Source organism: Hemicordylus capensis, chromosome 3 (assembly GCF_027244095.1).
Source record: "Hemicordylus capensis ecotype Gifberg chromosome 3, rHemCap1.1.pri, whole genome shotgun sequence".
Classification (NCBI taxonomy): Eukaryota; Metazoa; Chordata; class Lepidosauria; order Squamata; family Cordylidae; genus Hemicordylus; species Hemicordylus capensis.
In genome coordinates, this window is record NC_069659.1 from 297,196,652 (window position 1) to 297,220,320 (window position 23,669).

The 23,669-nt window shown below is 43.9% G+C and overlaps 1 protein-coding gene across 11 annotated transcripts in view; it reads right to left on the minus strand.

Moving 5' to 3' along the window:
- Nucleotides 1-23,669, minus strand: part of CEP63 (centrosomal protein 63) — a 62,116-nt gene that overhangs the window by 35,394 nt on the left and 3,053 nt on the right. For 4 of the 11 annotated variants that reach the window (XM_053309105.1, XM_053309096.1, XM_053309095.1 and 1 more), the window contains exons 2-4: nt 14,336-14,404; nt 8,125-8,302; nt 5,674-5,769 (exon numbers count right to left, since the gene is read on the minus strand). In XM_053309105.1, coding sequence (XP_053165080.1) covers nt 5,674-5,769; nt 8,125-8,302; nt 14,336-14,379 — 318 coding nt within the window. In that variant the 5' untranslated portion in view covers nt 14,380-14,404. Of the gene's footprint in view, nt 1-5,673; nt 5,770-8,124; nt 8,303-14,335; nt 14,405-14,638; nt 14,766-14,875; nt 14,922-15,625; nt 15,723-16,330; nt 16,370-16,400; nt 16,416-23,669 lie in introns of those variants that run through there. The other 7 variants (XM_053309097.1, XM_053309099.1, XM_053309102.1 and 4 more) reach the window with 5 other exon arrangements.

The window sequence follows — 23,669 nt, forward strand, 5'->3', positions numbered from 1 at the left end:
TAGTTGGCAAGAACATTGCCCATCTCCTTTATGTGTATGGCCTGGGGACTGATATTGTTTCTGATGTGCCAGTGCCACATCTGAATACTCAGTGCACACAGCGATCTGGACACTGTCCCCCCTTGCCTGTTTAGATAGGTAATCGCTGTTGTATTGTCCAATTCTAACTGCACTGTTTGCCTTTTGAGCACAGGCAGAAACACTTTCATGGTTTGAAACAGTGCTAGGAGCTCCAAGAAATTGATGTGGAGCTGTGTCTGCTGGTAGCTCCACTGTCCATGGACCGTACTGCCATTGCAATGACCTCACCGCCCAACACTGAGGCGTCTGTTGTCACCCACACCGTGGGAGACTCCAGTTGAAACAAGACACCTTGTAGCTGGCTCTCTGTGTGAGTCCACCAGCCCAAGGACTGAAAGATTTGAGGTGGAATTTCTAAGCCCTTTTGGGCACTGTCCACATTCAGATGGAAGGTGGATATGAACCACAACTGCAACTTTCTCATTTTCAGGTGCATGTAGCAAACCATTGTCTTGCATGAGGCCTAAAAGGCATTGAACCTGTCAAATTCAACTGGAACTGATGTACGAGTTCCGATAAGACTTGAAATCTTTCTTGTGGTAAATAGGCCTTCCCCCTCTACATATCCAGGATCGCCAGTATGTAGGAGATTGATGTTACCAGATTCAGATGAGATTTTTTTTCAGTTGACCTCTATGCTGAGGTCTTGGAGAAGTTACAAGAATCATATTTGAGAAAGTAACCCTTCTCTATTTTTTGATGTTAGTAGCCAGTAGCCAGTTGCCTAGAAAAGGGTAAATTGCCAGTCCCCTGGTCCTGAGGTGTGCCACAACCACTGCCATGCACTTTGGTAAAACCCAGGGGGCAGTGCAGAGGCCAAACAGTAGCACTTGATATTGGTAAACTGAGTTGCCCAGTGTGAATCTGAGATATTTTCGGTACAATGGCCTGAATCCTATGTGAAAATAAGCTTCCTCCAGGTCTAACGTTGCAAGCCACCACTCCTGATGTAGAAGCAGCAGAATGCCCAGCAACATCATCATTCGATACTTCTTCACATGTATGAACTTGTTCAGATCTCTCGGGTCCATTATAGGTTGTATTCCACCATCTCTCTTGGGGATCTGAAAGTAGCAGGAGTAGAATCCCTCCCACTTCTGTACCCATTGCACCGGGACAATCGCTTTCTTGTTCAACAACTTCTGCACCTCCTTCTGCAGGGCTGGTCTCCCGCATAAAGTGGACGTGCTTTGAACTCTATAGCATAGCCCAAAGAGAATATCTTCAACACCCATTGATCCAATGTTATGTGGTACCATGGCATGGCTGGCCAATCCAATGTTGTTGATGGCTGAAGATGTTTATTGGACCCTGATAGGTGTTGCAGGCAGTGACACTTATAGCTACGTTGTTGGGGTAGGCTGATGTTTGAACCAGGCCCGAGTCCTCCATTGATAAAAGCTGTGATGGGCTGTTGTTGACCTCAAAAGGTGCTGCTTCTGAGCCTCCACCTGTTTATTACGCTGGCCCTGGTTGTTCTTCAATTGGTAATGCTTTTTATTTTATGGTTGCAAAGACTTTTTGAAATATCTGTGGTCCTGCTGCCTATAGTTGGAACGTGGCCTGTTGTAAGGTTTTAATTTTGTATCATAGGAGGATGTGGATGCTAAAGTGAAAGTCTTTGCCGTGAACTTCGACTTCTTTAGTTTTTTCATAGTTGAGTCTGTCTGTCCTAAGAACAAACCCTTTCCATTAAATGGAAGCCTTTCTGTTTATCTTTCATGTCATACTGAAGAGAGGCCAATCTGAGCCATGCATAGCGCCTTAATGTGATTGATGTGGTCATTGCCCTGGACTCAGATTCCGTCAGGTGCTTAGCTGTTGCCGTGTCACAGCTGCCAATTTCATCATGGTCTTCTTGAAACGCACTATGAACTCCTCCGGAGTAAGGCTGTCCATGTCCTGCTCCAAGCTGTCCCAGAGACAGTGATTGTATTTAGCCATACAGGCTGAGTAACTGGCTATTTTAACTGATAAGCAGGCAGTGGAGTAGATTTTCCTCCCAAGTACGTTCAACTTTCTGCCCTCTTTATCCGCAGGACTCATGTTTCGTCTGCCAGTCCTGGATGACGTAGCACAGTCTATAACGAGAGAATTGGGTACTGGGTGTAGAGGCCTTCCATTCTATCTCTATTGCTCGTAAAACTCTCAACGCTCTTTTACGATTCTACTATTCCAAAGGAGGCCAGTATATACCTATGGCTCTCCAAGTTTTTCAAGCAAAGATTGTAGCTCAATTACTTTATGGCGTCCCACTTTGGATTTAGGGAGTAACATCAGAAATGGAAACGGTTCAGTCATTATTTCTTAGGGCTATCTTTGGGGTACCCAGATGTGTACCTTATTCAGCATTATGTTTGGAATCTGGATCCCTTACTATTTTTTTTTTTTAAGCATGGGAACTTACTTTCACCAGATGGATTAAACTTTGCTTGAATATTCAGGAGCCCTCCTATTTTTTGTTTTTGTGGAGAGATGTATGTAGTACACCGCTCTGGGCTCCTTGGAGGAAGAGCGGGATATTAAATGTAAAATAAACAAACTAGTTAGAGTAGCTAGATGTGCAGCTTTAAGTGCATAGCATACAGGTGGATGCTGCTGAGAAGCAGATGGATCTGCCAAATCTTGAGGCACTGAATGGGTTTCATGCTTCTCAGACTGTGGGAATCCCCTAAAGGTTGAAGGGGTAGTATTATTGGAATCTAACATAGAAAGTAAAGACTGTGCTGGGGTCGAAAGATCCAGTTCCCTCGGCATAGCTGAGTCAGCATCCTTGATCTCAAAAGTGAATGGTACCTGATAACGTGGAGTCACTGTTCCTGACAAAATCGGTATATTGAGCATCGAGGGCATCTCTCTCACCATCGGCGTCAGAGATTTCATCTGAGTCGGTGCCAGGGAAAGAGATGCCAGTCTCAGCACCAACATCTACCTTGATACTGAAGGAGTTGGTGGTCTCGGTGTCGAAGGCCCTGAGGCTGACGGCAGCAAAACAGTAGTTGAACAAGTCAACACTCTCAACATTGATGCTGTTGAGGTTGATGCCAAAGCCAATCCATTTGCTGCCAAAACCGAGACTGGCTGCATCAATGTCAATGGTCCCGGAGTCGAAGAGCTCAGCGTTGGCGGTTCTGTCACCAACGTTATCACATCCTGCACCAATAATGGAGAAGGAGTATCTCCTGATGTCACTGCCTTCTTCTTTTTGGTGGGCTCCAACACTTCCACCATTTTGTCTCCATGCCTTTTCAGTGGTTTTGGAGATTTAAACACAGGCATCGAGGGTTTAGACTGGGTTGAAGCCTCAGCCTTCGAGCCAGATGGCTTAGAAGATAATTTTCCCCCTCCTTAGATGGACCCAGGGACTTAAAACATTGTCATAAAGAGTAGCCCGAATTATGACACACTATTATGTCCCTATTATAGCAATAGCAATAGCACTTACATTTATATACCGCTCTATAGCCGGAGCTCTCTAAGCGGTTTACAGTGATTTAGCATATTGCCCCCAACATTCTGGGTACTCATTTTACTGACCTCGGAAGGATGGAAGGCTGAGTCAACCTTGAGCCCCTGGTCAGGATCGAACTTGTAACCTTCTGGTTACAGGGCGGCAGTTTTACCACTGCGCCACCAGGGGCTCTTCTGACAAGTTTATGACAAGTTATTATGACAAGTTTGCTTCGAGAAAGATTGGAAAACTTTACATGAAGAAGTATTGTGGGCTTCTCCAAGGCATATTAAGCATAGGTCGTGCCTGTCTTGAGAGGGCAGCTTTGCGTTACACTCAGTACATCTTTAAAAAGTTTTTTTAATCAATTTTTTGTCTGACTGTTTAGGGTTATCCATAGCCGTCGTCAGCGTTCTGGTTAGCGGTTAGCCAAGTTATCTATCTGATCTGTCGCGTCAGTTAGTCCATTAACAAATCAAAATGTAGTCTTAAGCAATCCAAAGTCCAATAGCCAATAAATCAGTCCAATAATTATCTCTCTTTCTAGAACTCACAATAGAAAAGGAACCAGTATGAAGTAGCCGCAATGACCGAGGGACTGATCGCTACGGCGGTCGCAAAGGAACTAAATTGTTGGTGCTTCCAACTGCCTTAAATAGTCATGTGGGGCAGAGTGCAAGCGTCAAGAGGAGCTATGGTAGTGCACACCGACAAGCTTCAGTGCAAGTGCAGAACCCCATTTCTAATGGACTCAACAGATCACGATTCAGATCCAAAGTTCTAAGCAAATGATTAAAGTGGTAGAAGGAATTTTATTTTTCATGAGGGCTTAATATGGGAAGAGCCTAGCTGATATGGGTGAACTCTACATTTGACATCCAAGGTTTTAACCAACCAAATACTCTACAGGGTGGAGACTTTAACTTGTTTTACTCTGTTAATATAACAAGAATATGGCAAGAAACAAATCCAGCTACACATTTTGAAGAAAAACACATACCCCATATATATTTCTTTAATAATGAGTATATATACCCTGCAGTATACAAATCATAGTAAAAGAATTTATTATTGAATAACTCCATCAAATACCAAGTAATCTATAGGCTATAGCCTTTGGTTTCAATTTAACTGTACCCTCCAGAGTTGCCAGAACTTAAGGGGTATACTCGTGGGTCAAATGGGCCGTAAGCCAGAATTTGGCTTTTTTAAAGCCAAATCTGGCCACCTAGCCCTCAACACATGACGCAGCGGAGAAGTAACTTGCCTAGAAAGCAAGAAGTTGTTGGTTCGAATCCCCCGCTGGTATGTTTCCCAGACTATGGGAAACACCTATATTGGGCAGCAGCGTGCAACGGGAGTCGTGCGGCTCCCGGCAGCAAACCTCCATAAATACCCCTCCCCTTAGATGAGGTTAACGAAGTGAGGGCTCTGCTACCCCCATCTTTTTGCTCGTGTGTTGCCGTGGTGCGTGGCAACACACGAGTAGACCCCGGACTGGGAGGCTGCAAGCAGCCTCCCAGGCTTGGCGGTCTCTCCAGGATGCCCCACGCACTCACGTGGGGCATCCTGGAACTTCTGGGGGCCACATGGCCTCCAATCCCCACAGCCCCTGCCGGCTCAGTGATGGAGCTGGCAGTCGTGTGGGCGGCCAATCCGGCCACCCAGGGTTGCCTCGTGATTGTCTGTGGGGAGAGCGGGCTAAGCCCGCTTTCCCCACAAACCCCCTTACAGCTCTTCACAATGATCGTGTGAAGAGCCTCTACATGTAGCCGTTTTTCCTATGTGAACAAGATAGCCTTCAGCCTCAAAGTGATTAGGTAGGCAAAGGAATGGTACTTTCTTGAGCCCATTGCGATGCAATATTATAGCCACAGAACCATTGACTGATTAATTGATTAAATAAAGAGAGTGCATGCACACATTTCCAATTACAAGAATAACTTGTGGAGAAGTTAATATGTTGTAGGAAGGCCTGAAAATTATTATAAAATGTGCACTATTTTGCCTCAAAACTACTTTTAGTGCTGTTGTTAGCAGTATATCATATAGAATAAAAAGATGACATTACAAGCATGAAAATAGTAAACAACTACACAAAAGGACAAATGACAAATAAAGCAGGACCTGTGGAGACTCACCTCTTCCTGGACATTTTTTAACTGTTGTTCATACTCCATAGTAATATCATGATTGAGTTGCTCCATCCCTTCCAGTTGCTGGCATAACCTCTCAATCTGAAGTAGGAGATTAGAACACCTTAGCACAACATAATTTTTCTGGCAAACCTTTACAGGGCAATTAACAAAAAAAATAGCACAAAACAGAAGATGTAAAAGTCAACCTGTTCAGCCCAAACAAGGCAGAACACTATATGTTATTTTTCTTAGAAGTTAACTTTATTACAATTTCCTCTCCATCTCAACAACAAAAGAGTTTGAACCTCTCCAAGTGTAATGAACAACAACAACAAAAGACAACTGAGGTAGAAGACTGATCTGGGTAATCAGTGGAAAGGGATGGAGCAAAAGTCCCATTGGCCAAAGGTGTGCTTTAAGGTCCCCCAAAGAGAGACATCAGAAGAGCAAACACTCCTGCAAAACAGGAAACACTGTTTTGCTCCTCCAGAACCAACAATGTGGGAGTCCCCAACTTACAAATGGGTTGTGTTCTAAAGCTGAATGTTCGTAACTCAAAACACACATAGTTCTTATGAGGGATGGCTTGTTTGTATGTGCAAGTTGGGGACATCATTAATTTAATAAGTTATGGAGCTTTGTTTGTAAGTATGGGTTGTTCATAAGTCAGGTGTTTGTAAGTCAGTGAGTGAGTGCCTGTACTGCATTTACCCAAACCGAAGATTCTGAATTTAAGACAACATCCTGAAAAAACAGAGGTTAAAAACAGGTTGTATCTGTATTTACCCAAGAGGAAGAGGACTCTGAATTTAATACAACCTGCTCGCCCCACAGTTTCTAACATCAAAGAATTGGCAGGGGGGACTAGTCTTGGATTCAGGTAAATACAGTAAATGGGGAGGGTGGCCTAGAAACTGTCCATGCTTCTATAGGAAGGCCCTCCTTAGATTTTAACAAATGTATGTCTGTATTATGGAGATCATTGCCACAAGAAATAAACTACACACACACACACACACACACCACAGCCAGCACAGTGACAGCAAAATATAATATTCAAAGAGGCTGTGCCATACTCTAAAGAGGAAACCAATAATAAATTGATTACTGTATCCATTAGTCAGGATAGGAAATGTACAACTTTCAAGACGTTGCTCAACTACAACTCCCATCAGCCCCAGCAACAATGTATTGTAGCTGGGGATTATGGAGTTGTAGTTCAGCAACATCTGGAGAGCCACACATTGCCTACCCTGCATTAGTTAAAATCTAACTAATTTGTGATTATGCCTTCAGAAATCCAGATATGTTGATCAGCACAAAGAACTTGTTCAGCACAAAGAACACACAACAAAAATACCATGTTCATATTCCACAGTATGACACATGACATATAAGTGACAAGGCCAGAGCTAGCCATCCTATTTTTAAAACAGGAAATGGACATGATTTGCACATTCACCAAACTAGAGTTGGTGGACAGGTTGAATTTATGCTACAGTTTTCTTACTTAGAAGTTTGTAAAATGCTGATATAGGAATTAACAACTATGAGATGATAAAGCTTTATTCAGAGTCAAGGATGTGTGGAAGACTAGAAGTGTGAGCACTGTCAGATATTCCCCTCAGCGGATGGAGCTTCTCTGGGAAGAGCAGAAGGTTTCAAGTTACCTCCCTGGCTTCTCCAAGATAGGGCTGAGAGAGATTCCTGCCTGCAACTTTGGAGAAGCTGCTGCTAGTCTGTGAAGACAACACTGAGCTAGATAGACCAATGGTCTGACTCAGTATATGGCAGCTTCCTATGTAGTGATGTGCTCGGACCGGTCTGGCCTTGGGACGGTTCAGGCGCTGGGGTGGGGGTCCCTTTAAAGTGTACCTACCCCTCCCTCTGCTTGTCCCCCACCGGTGCACATCCATTTAGCAAGCATTTGGGGTGCAGGATACCTCCCTGCCGCCCCTTCCCCCTCTGGCAGCAAAAGGCTTCAGGTAGCCTTTTGCGCGTGCACACATCACACATGGGTGCCATATCTCCGTGTTGCGCACACACACACGACGTGCGCATGTGCAAAAGGCTTCCTGAAGCCTTTTGCTGCCAGAGGGGGAAGGGGTGGCAGGGAGGTATCCTGGGAGGTGGCAGGGAGGTAGCCCCAGGGAGGTGGCAGGGGCCTTTTGCTGCCAGAGGGGGAAGGGGTGGCAGGGAGGTATCCTGGGAGGTGGCAGGGAGGTAGCCCCAAATGCTTGCTAAACGGACGAGCGCCAGCAGGGGACAAGCGGAGGGAGGGGTAGGTACACCCTCCCTCGCCCTTAAAGGTACCCCCACCCTAGTGCCGGACCGCAGCTCCGCGGTTCCGTGCACATCCCTAGTCCTATGTTCCTATGACAACAGTGAAATTTCACAGGGAAAGGCAAGTATATATGAGACAAGTGAATATAATACAAAACCCAGGGAAACTACCTCTCTGCGTTTTTCATCCAATGCATTCCTAAGGGATGACAACTCATGCTCTCGGATATCCAGACAAGACTCCAGCGCCTGCGTTTGGCTTTCCCATTCAGCTTTCTTATGTGCCACCATGATGTCTATCTGCTTCATCAGCTCTTGTAGTTCAGCCTCACAAGAAGTCAGGAAGCCTCTGATGGCAATAAAATAGTTTGCAGAATCAAGATACCAGGTAAGCAAAGCTTTCTTTCCTCTCTCATATACAGATCATGATCTCGGCAAGGCAATAGTAATACTTCCCTAGCCATCCATTCCCTGGAATCTTTAATTTCATCGCAAGAGATGGGTTCCTTTAACCCAGGGATATCCACTTTTTAAAAGACCCTTTTAAAAAGTCACAAACCTTCAGCTCAGGAACCCCACAGAGAGAGAGAGAGAGAGAGAGAGAGAGAGAGAGAGAGAGAGAGAGAGAGAGAGAGAGAGAATGCACACACAGAGATGTTAAATTTGCGTGTGTGTGTGTATACACACACATGCAGGCGTTACAGCTAAGGAGACCGGCTACTACAGTCTGTGGCTCACATCCACACTAAGTGACTCATAAATAGATAAATAGAATAGATAGATAAATAAATAAGCAGCTTTACTGAAATTAATGGGACAAATTTACTTGTCCTATTGATTTCAATGGGAGTATACGGTGCTAATTTTCTGAAGCCTGTCAGTCAGGCTGAGGGGAGGGGTATGCTGAACTTAGCCAGTCAATCAAGAGCAGAGAAGAAGGTCTTCACCTTCCTCCTTCCCCTTCTGCAGTAGACATTTTGCTGAGAATACACTGGCTTTGAGCAACCAATTCTCATATGGGGGCCAAACAGCATGGCTGTAGTGTGGGGAGACAAGAGGATTCCGAGTATGCCTGGGACTCCTTCAAGAACCCTGAGGTGTACAAGTATGCCCTGTTAGGAACCACTTCTCTAACCAAAGGGGTGTCAGTTTTCAGAGACAACATGTAATAGAGCACAGTTTCTCAACCACCGGTCCCTGGACCACTGCCGGTCCGCGAAGGGTTGAGTGCCGGTCCCTGACTGGGAGTCAACCCCCCACCGCAAACAACTGCAATCAAGGCACTCACTTCTTCAATTTTGCACATGGCATGGAAAAGGGAGAGGAGTAGTATCATGGAAGTGTGGGACCCTGCTTCCGCCTTGCCTCCACATGCTGCTGAGATCTTCCTACAGCTATCTTGTTCTCTATCTTTACAGCTTAAAACTGCATGCGGCACGGGGGCACTGAGGAAAAGGTATGGCAGTGGGCGCTACTTGAAGGGCTGCTGGTTCTTGCATGCTCATTATTTGCAGCCAAAGGTTGATTGATTGAAACCCAGCTGCCTGTTGCGGCCGAGGCGCCTTGAAAGGCAACGCTATTTTCTCCTTGCATCGGTGGGGCGTTGTGGTCCCTCAGCCCCCCTATAAACCCCTGGTCTGCACTGCCGGTGGAAGACAGCGGTCCCCTTTGTGACCTCGCCAGGAGGTGGAACCTCTGGCCGGGATCATGCCGTGGTGAGGGCTAAGCGGCGGCGGGAGTGAGGAGGGCCGTCTTGGCTCGGGCTTTGCAGAAAGGGAGTGCAGGTGGACCTTCCTCGGGGGAGGAGGAGCAAGCACGCGTACCAAGGAGGGCTAAGTGGTGGAGGGAGGCGGCGTGGGGAGGGAGTGCTGGGGAGAGGCAAGAGACCATTTTGTGCATTCATGCAAAAGGGTCATTGGATGAATGGCACTGGAATGAAGTTATCCTGGGGATTTGATGCCCAGCGCGGTTCATGTCTGATCTCAACTGATTTAAAACCAGCTGCCTGTTGTGGCCAAGGCACCTTGAGAGGGAACGCCATTTCCCTCTGGCATGGGTGGGGCGTTGTGGTCCCTCAGCCCCCTATAACCCCCTGGTCTGCACCGCTGGTGGAAGATGGCCGTCCCTTTTATGACCTCGCCGGGCGGGGGGGGGGACAACCTCTGGCTGGGATCATGCCGCAGTGAGGGCTAAGCAGTGGAGGGAGGGAGGGAGGGAGGGAGGGAGGAGGGCTGCCTTGGCTCGCCTCGCAACAACACGCGGGCAGCATGTGGGACCATGTGAGCTGCGTGGCCCCAAAGGCAGGCTGGTGTGATTGGCGCATTCAGGGGAGTTGGGAGGGGGGCACAGAAGTGCGTGCTGCGAGAGAGGATGGGGAACATCTGCTACACTCTGGTGTGCAAGCACAGTGGCAGCAGCTCTTGGACCCAGGTGACCTTCCAAGCGCGGTCCAGTGCACCATTGCTTCGCCCAACCTGAACAGTGCCTTGTCTCCCCAGCGAGGAAGGCGAGGCATCCACCACTACAACACCCCGTGCCCCCCGCCATCTCAGAATTGCCCCCTTCCCTTTAACACCAGGTCCCCACCACTCTTCTTCACGTTTTCTTTTGCCATTAAAAAAAACCCCAGCATTCCCAGCACCTGCCATGTAACTGTTTTTAAGGAGTTTTGGAGGAGCTGCGCGGGTTTCATTAGGTCCGCCTCACAAAGTGCACATCTAAGAGCAAGATCCAGATCAAGCCAAGTGATCATGACCAAGCAGCATTGACACAAATGAGAGATGACTAAATTAATTTCAGTGGGTGGTCCTCACTAACATCATCTGGATTCGGCCCTGCGACTACACAACTCCTGCTAAAACTCCACCTCCATCAAAAGAGGGTTAAATTGTAGACTTCGGGCTCTACTGACAACTTGCCCAGCTCTCCTCTCCTCACCTCCTTTTTGCTTTGCTTGACATCCAGCCTGATGAAGAGTTTTGGGGAATTCAAAAGCTTGCTTGTCTGTTTTCGTTGGCCCCATGTAGCTTTTGAATTTTTCTAATGGCCCAACATCCCCTCTCCATTGAGTAATCACAAGCACCCCCACCCCGCACATACTGAAGACATACTGGAAACATATTTGTTCACCCAGGCTTTTAGATTCAAGGGTTCTCAACCTTGGCTCCTCAGATGTTGGTGGACTTCAACTCCCATTATCCCCAGCCATAATGGCCAAATGCCATTGTGGTTGGGGGTTATGGGAGTTTAAGTCCACCCACATCTGGGGACCCAAGGTTGAGAACCCCTAATATTCCAGAGATGCAAGTTTTGGGCAGTATAGAAGTCTGTTAAATAAATAGATAGATAGATAGATAGATAGATAGATAGATAGATAGATAAACTTAAACTTGAAACCCCTTTACTAACTGCTGGTCCAGGAAATTGCGCATGAAGAATATAGTGGTCCTTGAAACTCTGCACGAAGAATTTAGCAGTCCTTGACTCCAAAAAGGTTGAGAAACATAGGGCATTATGTATTATGGGGAATCTTCAGCACAGCAGGAAAATGACTTGACTAGCAAGCCAGAGGTTGCCAGTTAGAATCCCTGCTGGTATGTTTCCCAGACTATGGGAAACACCTATATCAGGCAGCAGTGATAAAGGAAGATGCTGAAAGACAATCTCATATTGTGCGGGAGATGGCAATGGTAAACCCCTCCTGTAGGGCTCTGTGGGTGCCAGGAGTCAACACAGACTTGACAGCACACTTTTCAGCAGAACACTTGACATTGCTGAGGAACCTGCTCAGCATCAAGGGTCCTATCAAAACCATATAAAGAGCTGAAAGGCTGCTTAGACTACATGGCTTCGTGACTCCTTTCAACCATATTAAGGCAGAATCCTAAGCACACTGACAAGGCAGTAAATCCCTCTTAGCTAACTGGGATTTCTTTCTGATTAAATATGCTCCATATCATTCTGTAAACTCGCCAAGATTAATGAAAATTTGAGCCTTAAAAAAATGTAACGAATTTAACATGTTCAGCTGGTAGAGTTCTCATCACAACCAAAAAGCAATGCCATGTGGGCCTGTTCTGTTTTCAGGATCCATTTATATGACTTTGCTCCAAGGAAACAAAATGCTTTCAGACACAAATCCTGAAATAAGATCACATTTCTTCTCTCCCTGCAAGTACAAGACAGAATTAAAGTGATTTTGCAGGGAGGGATGCCATTTTACAGCTTTTGCTAGCAACTATAACATGCAACTCCCCCAAAAACCTGTTTCACGTTTTGGAGCATCCTGGATCACCAACACACATGCAGGATTTTGCGTTTATACAAAAACAATTAAAGTTCATCCCAAGCCACTATAATTCTGCATATAATAGTGGCCAAAATCTGATGCTATCATAGTCAGTTGAAGTTTTCTATTGATTTAGATGGGAGTCAAAGCAATGCCTGAATGAAGCTGCTTAATGAAATAGAGATATTATCAATGAAATTACTATCAAAGATCACAAAGACAACTATAATACTGTCTGGAAGCTTGACATTTCCAAGTTAAGTGGACAGGATTTTTTTAAAGTTTACATTTTTGATCTTTAGCTGAGAGGGGATTTTAATGCCAAGTTTCACTTGGCATTAAATGTATGTATAGCCAATATACATACATTTATGTATATTGGCTATACATAATGTATAGCCCAGTTATCAACTCTGCAGATAGAGGTTTATACCATAAATGCCAACAAGTTCTTAACTATAGCAGGGTAGGTGATAATACGATAATGAGACAAAATACATTTGCCATTTACTGGCAAGGCCTGACTCCCTAAAGATTCTTGGATTTTGCCTTGGTACAGTAATCAGTCAAACTTGCTCTAACTTCTTTGGAACTTTGTAAGAGACAATACTAAGAACTGCAAGATGGAACTCTGGAGAAAAGGAATTCTCATTGATCTTTACCCCTTTAATTTGCCTGTCAAATATAAAAGACTGAAAAGAAATGGAAATCAATAGGTTAAGAGATTGAAATTCCTCATTTTCCCCCAGAGTGTCCACACAACTTGACAGCTTTTCTATAAGGGGAAAAATACTTCCAAGGAAGCCAACTTTACAGTCTGAAAATTTACTCTATTCCTGAAGACCTGAAAATAAGCAATAGTTATGCATGGAACTAGACATTTCACTTTGGGATATAAGAAGCTGCTTTATATTTAATCAGAGCAGTAGTCTGCTTGGACGACTACTGTCAGCCTTGACTGACTATGGCCCTGAGTTTCTGCAGAACACTTTCCCAATCCTGCTATGATCATCACAATTATAACAAATTAAGGCTTGACTTATCTCGCTTTGCATGTAATGCGTCTATCTCATATATCAGTTTCACCTTTTAATTTGCATTACTGAAATTAATGAACTTTTGCACGATATTCTAATTTTTCGAGTTTCACCTGTAGATAAAAGCATAATAGTAAGAAACAACCACAGTACTGTGCTGTATCATAGTACAAGTTTAAGCCTTATCTAACACAATGGGATCTGGGTGTGAGATTACTTTATTAACAAAGCACTCTAAGTTCTGAAGTATTTAACAAGAGGAGGAACATCTTCACAAGTGCACTCTGGCAGTTGCATCTGCTTTTTTCCTCTGAATGCTGATCCACTAGACAGGGAGGCTATTCCCATGATCGACAGAAAGCGGGCTAGCTTAGCCCGCTTTCCATTGATCATGAGAACCACTGGGGTCGCAGATGAGCCCGGTGCTCCCAAGGTGGCTAGCCTGCCTAGAACACCCTCCCTTTAAATGAAGTTAATGGAGCGAGTGCCCTGTTAACCTCATTTCTTTGCTTATGTGTCGCCACGGTGCGTGGCGACACACAAATAGACCCCCAACTGGGAGCCTCCCGGGCTTGGGGATCTTTCCAGGATGCCCCGGGCACTTGTGTGGGGCATCCTGGAACTTCTGGGGGCTGCACGACCCCCGATCCCCCGCCGGTTCCATGATGGAGCCAGCAGCCATGTGGGTGGCCAATCCAGCTGCCCAGCTACGAGCAGCTGCTCGTCTGTGGGGAGAGCAGGCTAAGACCACTCTCCCCACAGAACCCCGTCAGGCGCTTCGCACACGTCATGTGAAGCACCTCAGGATGTAAGTTTCAAATAAGGTAGCACACTTCCACATAATGGCAGGGGGGCAGGGGAAGGAGCTGTGGAAGCAATGCATTATATTTCAGATGTGCTCTCTTTCTGTGTTTTGAAGATCAGGTGAGTCAGTTTCTTTCAGTGAAAGGAAAAAGCAGCTGACATGCTCAAAGCACATGTACAAAACGGTCTCACAATTTAAATATAATCTTTGTAAGCACTTGAATAAAATGATTAAGAACTAATACACACATACCTGCCTTTTCCTTGCCTTTGCATTCTTTCTAGCAGTGCCTCCATCCTGAAATCACATCCTTCTGGGCAGCTGAGAAGGCAAACAAAGCAAAGGTTATGCTACAGCAATTCATCACCATGTCCAATCTTTCTCCAGGTGACTGCAAAATGTGTGAGATGTATCTGACAATTGCAAAAGAGAAAGAAAGGGTGAAGTATCACACAATTTACAGTAAGGATTGAGGAAATAGTTGTCACTTCAATAAATTTACAGGCCAAATGTCAGACAGGTAATACATAAAAAACAAATCATAAGAACACAAACCTGAGCTATCCATCACTTAACACCCAATTCTGATGGCACTGGTTCACTGTGTGTATTTTTTCAGACCAAGAATACAGAGATTATCTTGTTGTGGCATTCCAGAACCAGCAACACCAACTATTCAGGGCTTACATAAATGGAAGGAACATACAGTTATTTTATTTATTGTTCACTCTTCCTTAGTGAAGTAAACATGAGGCTGCAAAGCACTGGTCGTCCAGGCACATACAGATTTACCTTCAGAGATGGAAGTATTGCAGGAGGTCCAGGAAGGGTCCGAATACTATTTTTGAGGAGAGAGAGAGAGAAAGCTAGTTTGAGAGATTCTGATGTGTATATACTCCATGTGTTTATCTTTAATAAATGTAAGCTAAAGGTCAGTGAACAGTAATTTTAAAAGTTTTTAGTATTTTTAATTAAAGCATCAATCTTAATAAGACACAGCTAGTTTCTTCCACAAACATGGCCGCAGCTGGCAACAAAATGTTCACAAGGAATTTAGAAGGATCCCACCATGTAACAGAGCTCAGGGCCAAGCCACTGCCAATCAGTTCTGACAAAACTAGGGACCAGCTCGTTCACCAGGCTGAAGTTCAGCATATGCAAGGGAAGAACAAGACATGCTTCTCCCCACGGCAAGTTTATGGCATGGTTTGAACTCATTGTTCCACTCATAGGTTGTTATGTGTGGGGCCCCAATTCAACAATCCCTGCCCCTCATAAATGGGAAAACCATAATACTAATCAATATGAGTCTGGACCTGCAAGTAAACCATTCAGCAAACATACTGCCTTATACATGCTGTGGAAAAGAGCATGAACACCTGCAGCCTCCATCACAAAATGGCAATCCTCAGCCAGGTGAGCGTACAAACCAGCCTCAAGTTGCCTTTTGGACTACAAGTTAATCTGTCATTAAATCTGTCAGATCTGAACATTAACATTCACTGCTTAATAAAATATCCTAACATCAAAATGTCAGATGACCTGAAAGCTGCCTTCTAACATTTAATACTTCGATGATCCAAACGGAGGTACAATTTCACTTTTCCCCCCTGTGCAGTAGCTTCTAGAACTTTTGTTTCTGTTAGAAAGAAAGACAACGTAATACAATAGGTTTAAATTAGCATTTATTTTATAAATTTAGAGGCTTGCATTTTGGGCAATATACACATGTTAAATAAATAATAAATAATAATATGCTAATAAAACCTTTCTCATATTTATTATTATTATTATTATTTAACACATGTGTGCGGAAAACGGCTTGACTACCAAGCTAGAGGTTGCCGGTTCGAATCCCTGCTGGTAAATTTCCCAGACTATGGGAAACACCTATATTGGGCAGCAGCAACATAGCAAGAGGCTGAAAGGCATAATCTCATACTGTGTGGGAGGAGGCAATGGCAAACCCCTCCTGTATTCTACCAAAGACAACCACAGGGCTCTGTGGTTGCCAGGAGTCGTCACCGACTCAACAGCACACTTTACCTTTAATACCTTTCCCTAGTTTACTAGTGGGCCCGGGCACAGAGCATCTGCACCTCTAGTTGGGCCCAGCCATACCCCACCCCACATGCTGGCATGCCCGGCTTTCTGGCTGTCACACAATGGCAGCCTCCTTCTCCTGAAGGGGCTCTTTCCTCCCTCATGACCCATCTTTTCGCAGACCCCTGCCCGCTATCCTTTTACATATATATAGATTCCTCTCCTCTACAATCAAGAACATCTTCCGACCAGTAAAAAATGCATTCAAACTGACCTCAACCATCACAGGCTCCTCCTACTTATCTGCTTATGGAATCCCCACTGGCCAATCACCATGGTGCTTCTGCTCTCACAGGCTACTTCTCCCTATCTGCATATGGAATCCCCACTGCCCAATCAGGTGCTTCTGTTTGCGAACTCTGTCAGCCAATTGCCTCCTCCCCCTCTGTCAGCCAATCGCCTCCTTTCTGCCACGTCCCCATGTATAGCCTGTCTTAGAGAAATAAGTATACTTATTTCTTCGATACCTTGAAAAAGAACAATTCACAGTAATTCTACCAATATTTCTTTTTCCAAGGAATGGGGAGGGCATCCTAACTTGACGGGACGTACCCAAGCTGAATGAAATCAAAGGCGGGGAGCGGATGCCTAGACCACCCGCTGCAGAATTGTCCTTCCAACTGCCGCCTGCAGATCATAGAAGGAAGAAATCTTATAGTGTCTCACAAAAGAAGAACTAGAACTCTATGTGGCCACTTTACAAATCTCCTCCAGGGGAACTCTTGCTGAGAAAGCTGCCGATGCAGCCGCACTTCTCGAATGCGCCGTGATACCTCTGGGCACAGGTAGGTTCAATGTCTCATAAGCCAAGGCTCTAGAAGCCCTAAGCCACCAAGCCAAAAACAATTTAGAAGCTTTGGTCCTGAGGAAGCCTGCTTGAAAAGAAACAAAGGAAGAGTCCGTTTTCCTAAAAGACTGAGTCTGGAGGGTATAATTTCTTAAAACCCTTCACACATCCAACTTATGCCACACACGAGTCGCAAAGCTTTAGAAACAGGCATGGGCTGAGGAGCGACCATAATGGCCGCCATGGTTTTGGCACAAAATCTCAGAGACTGTCGTCCGTGATAGCCGCGCCCATACTGTCTGTAGCTGAAGCCTCTCACAAAGTGGAGCCCCGCCGGAGGCCAGCTTGCATTCCGTTTTTCTTTTAGGCCACGTCTGGGCCCTTTAAGTGTTTGGTCTTCATTGCCATTTTTCGGGGCGGAACAAGCTCTAGGCACGGAGCCATTTCAGAGCTTTTAGCAATTGTTCCCTCAGAAAGCTCAGCAGTGCACACGGCAGCGGTCCCAGACACCGCATAGGTGGGTGCCAACATAGTCTCTGAGAGGGGACCCTCCGAAAGGGTGCCCTTCAGCATGTCACAGCAACGTGAAAGCTCCATGAGTGGAATGAGTGTGGAGACATAAACCAAAAAGGTAGAGAATAACAAAGGAAAAACAAGCCTAAGGCAGCTAGAAGCTAGAAGAGACTGGGCAGCTTGTGGACTGTCTTGAAGTGATACGGGACCGGAACTGGGTTGGGTGTGGCTGGAGCAGCATAGCATATACAGATCTGAAATCTGATTGGCCCTGTCTTAAAGCATGAGAAGGCTGACAACCTGTCAAGTTAGGATGCCCTCCCCATTCCTTGGAAAAAAACTAAACATAATTTCATAGACACCAATATTCACTAATGTCCTACCCTAAACCAGTCTCTCTCGGTAGCCTATCATCCTTGACTGCATTTGACTGTGTATGTAGAAACATGTTATCACTTTGACAAAAACTGTATTCTGAAGACCATGCTCAGACTCTTGACTAGGTCCCTGTGCAGACTGTGGGGCATGCTGCAAGCAAATCCATTCTGGCTTGTGTCAGACCCTTGAGGATACAGCAACTCCCCAGACTTAGCAATCCTGCTTCCCTTTAAACTGTATAGCTTAAGGACCAAATCAATCAACTGGCCCCTATAATGTGCAAAGTAGCTAGCTAGCCTAGTCTCAAGTTGCAGTGTATTAGAAGCCTTTAAAATAGCTTGAGATACGCAACAGACAGGATTTTAATCTTGAATGATAAAGGAGTAGTCAGATACACAATGGCAAGTGTTCACATGTATCTAGATATCTACACAGCCAATAAAACATTAACCATATCTCAGACTCACTCATTCCATTCCCCTTCTCTTCCTGATTCAGGCAAACCATTAGGGAAGAAATGAAAATACATAGGGAATGAAAGGAATGCAACTACACAGGAGTACACAGAAACAAAAGTACACAGGGCAAAGGAGGAGAGATCACGTGTGTCAGAAGCACATTAATAACAGTCAAACATATTTGTGCATTAGTCATCATTTGGACATGTGAACTAAGGCTACATCTTCTACATGCTATTTCCAACACTAAAGTTATCTCAGTATCAGAATAAACAGCCTCAAGTGATGATGCAATAAATACAGAAAGAAACGAATATGTTGAGAAGCTGTGGCAAATAAAAATGCCATTGTGAAATTCATTTGTAGTAATGATCTGAACTTCCAGAAAGTTTGCAGAACAGCATTCCCTTCATGTGTACCCTGTAAAGACTTTCCCACAAGTCATGAATTGTCCCAAGATCTTTAGAGCAAATTCTTGTACTTAATTCTTGCATTTAGGCATACAGGCATGCATTTTCAACATGGTGTTTTTAATAAATGTATGATAACACCTATGGTATAGATTTGTGCTAGTCTGAACAGATTATCATTGGTGAATTCCATGCCATCCCATGAATACATCTCAGCATTTTTCACACTGCTCCCTACTGCCCAAATAACAGCTAGGCCCGCAACACATGAAGCACATTGTGTAGATCGGTCCATACTGGCTTTTAAAGAATTAACTGTGGAGGAAATTATCCACATATAATACGGCAATACAGTGGTGATGATATACGCATTCCCCCTCACTCCAAACAAGATTTTAAGACCTCTTTGAATGCATAGGTAAACACAAATAAAACAAAGCTCTTTTATTTGTTTTTACCTAAACATTAAAAGAGGTCTTAAAATCTTGTCACATATAATACATTAAGTATACTTTTAATCTGGACCCTTTCTATTGTTCCAGTGGAATGCCACATAGAGAGTTCACACTACATAAAGAACTTTGTTTCAACCTAAACCTGTTTCTGTAAAAATGCCAATAATTTTAATGGGATATATCCAGGAAAGCATGCTTAGGCCATAGTGTCATTCTAAACACCACACTACAGTTGTGACTCAGTTTGAGATTGGGTCACATGGAGTTCTTCTGAATAAGTGTGCACAGAACTACAGTCTAACAACTCAAACCTAAGCATATTTGCTCAGAATTAAGTTCAACTTTGTTCAATGGAGTATATTCCTGGGTAATTGCAAAGGATTGCAATGTCATTCTGCTTTTGAAACATACTTTTTTATTATTATTATTATTATTATTTTATTTTATTTATTCATTTATATACCACTCATCCAAAATGGCTCAGGGCAGTTCACAATCAGAAATAAAACCATATAAAATAGTAACATAAAACAAATAAAACCAGTTAAAACATAAAACTGATTTTAAATCCATTACAATTTAAAACCATTTAAATATTATTAAAAGTCAGGCTGAAAAGATGGGCCTTTATGGCTCTCTTGAAAGGAGCCATAGCAGAAGAAAGGGCATGCCCTCACCTCTTGCTTGTGGGCTCCTCAGAGGCATCTGATGGGCCACTGTGTGAAACAGGATGCTGGACTAAATAGGCCTTGGGCCTAACCCAGCAGGGATGTTGGAGAGGAGAGCTGGTCTTGTGGTAGCTAGCATGACTTGTCCCCATAGCTAAGCAGGGTCTGCCCTGGTTGCATATGAATGGGAGACTTGATGTGTGAGCACTGCAAGATATTCCTCTCAGGAGAGGAATCCGCTCTGGGAAGAGCAGAAGGTTTCAAGTTCCCTCCCTGGCTTCTCCAAGATAGGGCTGAGAGTGATTCCTGCCTGCAGCCTTGGAGAAGCCGCTGCCAGTCTGTGAAGACAATACTGAGCTAGATAGACCAATGGTCTGACTCAGTATATGGCAGTTTCCTATGTTCCTATGTTCTTATGTTGAAGGCCTCCAAGGATGATAAGCCAAGCCTCTCATATCCACAAGGAGCACGTTCCACAACCTAGGGGTGGCTACTGAGAAAGCCAGATCTCGAGTCGCCACCAGATGAACTGGTAGCACCCAAAGAAGGATGTCTCCTGGTTGTCTCAATGAGTTGTGGGGATCTTGCAGAGAAAGACACTTTCTCAAGTAACCTGAGCCTAAGCTGTTCAGGGCTTTAAAGGTGATAACCAATACTTTATATTTTGTCCAGAAACACACCAGCAGCCAATATGTCACTTATCATAACAGAACATCCTAATTACAAAACCATAACAATTAGAATAAGAAATGATTAACACAACACAAAACACTGACTCAGCTTATTTGTTCTGCCAACAAGTACAAACTATGCCAATAATATGCAATCTTATGTATACTCAGATGTGGGATGGGAAATTTTCCAGAAAGTTTCTGCATACTTTTTTTCTCCATAGAAAGGTTTCAGTTTCTATATTTCTACCTGGCTACTTAAAAAAAAGAAACAACCTGAGATATAATGAGGGGAAATTAAGATGGTGGACATGCTCCCCCCACCCCCACCCCATATAAATACAGGTGAAACTCGGAAAATTAGAATATCATGCAAAAGTCCATTAATTTCAGTAATGCAAATTAAAAGGTGAAACTGATATATGAGACAGATGCATTACATGCAAAGCAAGATAAGTCAAGCCTTAATTTGTTATAATTGTGATGATCATGGCGTACAGCTCATGAAAACCCCAAATCCACAATATCAGAAAATTAGAATATTACATGGAACCAAGAAGACAAGGATTGAAGAATAGAACAATATCGGACCTCTGAAAAGTAAACAGTGTACTGTGCTTGATTGGCCAGCAAACTCGCCTGACCTGACCCCATAGAGAATCTATGGGGCATTGCCAAGAGAAGGATGAGAGACATGAGACCAAACAATGCAGAATTGCTGAAGGCCGCTAATGAAGCATCCTGGTCTTCCATAATACCTCATCACTGCCACAGGCTGATAGCATCCATGCCACGCCGCATTGAGGCAGTAATTGCTGCAAAAGGGGCCCAAACCAAGTACTGAATACATATGCATGCTTATACTTTTCAGAGGTCCAATATTGTTCTATTCTTCAATCCTTGTCTTCTTGGTTCCATGTAATATTCTAATTTTCTGAGATTGTGGATTTGGGGTTTTCATGAGCTGTACGCCATGATCATGACAATTATAACAAATTAAGGCTTGACTTATTTCGCTTTGCATGTAATGTGTCTGTCTCATATATCAGTTTCACCTTTTAATTTGCATTACTGAAATTAATGGACTTTTGCACAATATTCTAATTTTCCGAGTTTCACCTGTAGGTCAAACAACATGTTGTCAAATCAGATCACAATCTATTTAGGACAACAGGAACATTTGTATAGTTAGGGTTGAGGGTTTTGTTGTTGTTTTTTAAAAGAAAAAAATTATTTATGCAAATAATAGGGCTGCCAACTCTGACTGAAACTATTCCTGGAGATTTCACACACACTTTCCCCAACATTTTCCACAATACCAATCCATTAAAATCATCAGGATTGCTTTCAATAGTGACTAGGTGAGTAATGCCAATTCCTGATGACTGGCAACTAGGGGTGTGCTTGAATTGATTTTTTTCGATTTGATTCGTGCCTGAATCAAATCACCAGATTTGCTTTGTGTCCAAATCTGTCCCCCCAAATCACCCCAGATTCAATTTGGATTTGATTCGATTCAATTCGGATCTGGATCGATTCGGACCACTTATAAAGGTCCTAGGGGGCACCACATTTGAGTGGTTGGTAGGTCCCCATGGGTGCCACCTAGCACCCAAATTTCAAAACAGTGAGGCACTTGGTTAATTTTTAAGGATTTCTTTTAGTTTTTACCGATTTTGTATTTTTCCACCATAGGAAATAATGGGGATTTGAAGTCGCCATATCCTAACCCTAACATGGATTCCCAGCTTTATTTTTTTTTTAAAGCTAAGCCCTAGCTCTTGTAGAAGTGGAGTTATGGTGCAAAATGTGCAGTCACTATTTTTCAAGTGTTTGGATTCTTTGGTGTGTAATAACTTTTCCTCATAATGAATCCCTATGAAGATTCATTGCACACCTTCATTTCTTCTGTTCATTTTTACTGTCATTGGACAGTGCCAACTGTCAACTGCCATGTGCCAACTACACACACATACACCCCCCTCACATACATACACATACACACACACACACCGGGGTACTCAGTTTATTTTTTAGGAATATTGAAATGTTTAGATTCTTTGGTGTCTTCGTTACTCACCTTCATTTCTTCTGTTCATTTTGACCTCACTGCTTTGTGGGTGGGGGATGGGGATTAGTGGCACTCCATGTGCCAACTACCCCCCAACCCGCAAGCCACTGGGCACTCAGTTTATATGTCAGGAATGTCTGAGGTGTTTAGACTCTTTGGTGTGTAATGAATCCTCATAGGGATTTATTATGAGGAAAGGTTATTAGACACCAAAGAGTCTAAACACTTGAAAAAAATCCTAGAACATAAACTGAGTAGTACACCACTGTCTTGCAGGTGGGAGGGGGAGTGTGCCTGGCACATGGCAGTTGACAGTTGGCACTGTCCAAAGACAGTCAAAATGAATAGAAGAAATGAAGGTGTGTAATGAATCCTCATAGGGATTCAGTCCACTTCTACAAGGGCTACAGCTTATCTTTTTTTAAAAATGAAAGCTGACAATCTGGGGAAATCAATAGGGGGAATCTGAATCTTGAATCAATTCAAATAGAATCTGGTGCAATTCGATTTGGACCCAAATCTAGTCAATGGACCATAGGGGCAATTTATTCTGTCTCCCAATCACCCAAATTATCTAGATTTGGGTACAAATCTATTTGTACCCAAATCGATTCACACATCCCTATTGGCAACCCTGCATGTAGAACACAAGTCTATATATCACTTCTGGGTTTGGTTAACCATTTTTGTAAAGTCTATCACAACACCATCTGTTGAAAAAGGAACAACAGAGAAGTAAAACAAAGAGTTATTAAAGGAAATGAGGTGTGAGGCTGCAACCAGAAGCATATTTACTTAGTAATAAGACCCCCTGAATGAAGTAGGACTTCTAAGTAAACTGGGCGGCTCAAACTTCCCTATAATCTCAGCTGGGCTGTTCTTCACTGTGAATGAGAGGTTTTGAAACTGCCCTCCCCTTTGCAAGTGTGCTTTCAACAGCCGCTTACCAGGCAAGAATGAGAGAGAGAAGTTTTCCAGAAAAGATAAATAATGCCCACTAGCTAACTCCTGCCCATCATCATGTTGTTCTTAAAGGCAAGGGGCAGCAGGCTGAAGAGTTGGCAGCATCAAA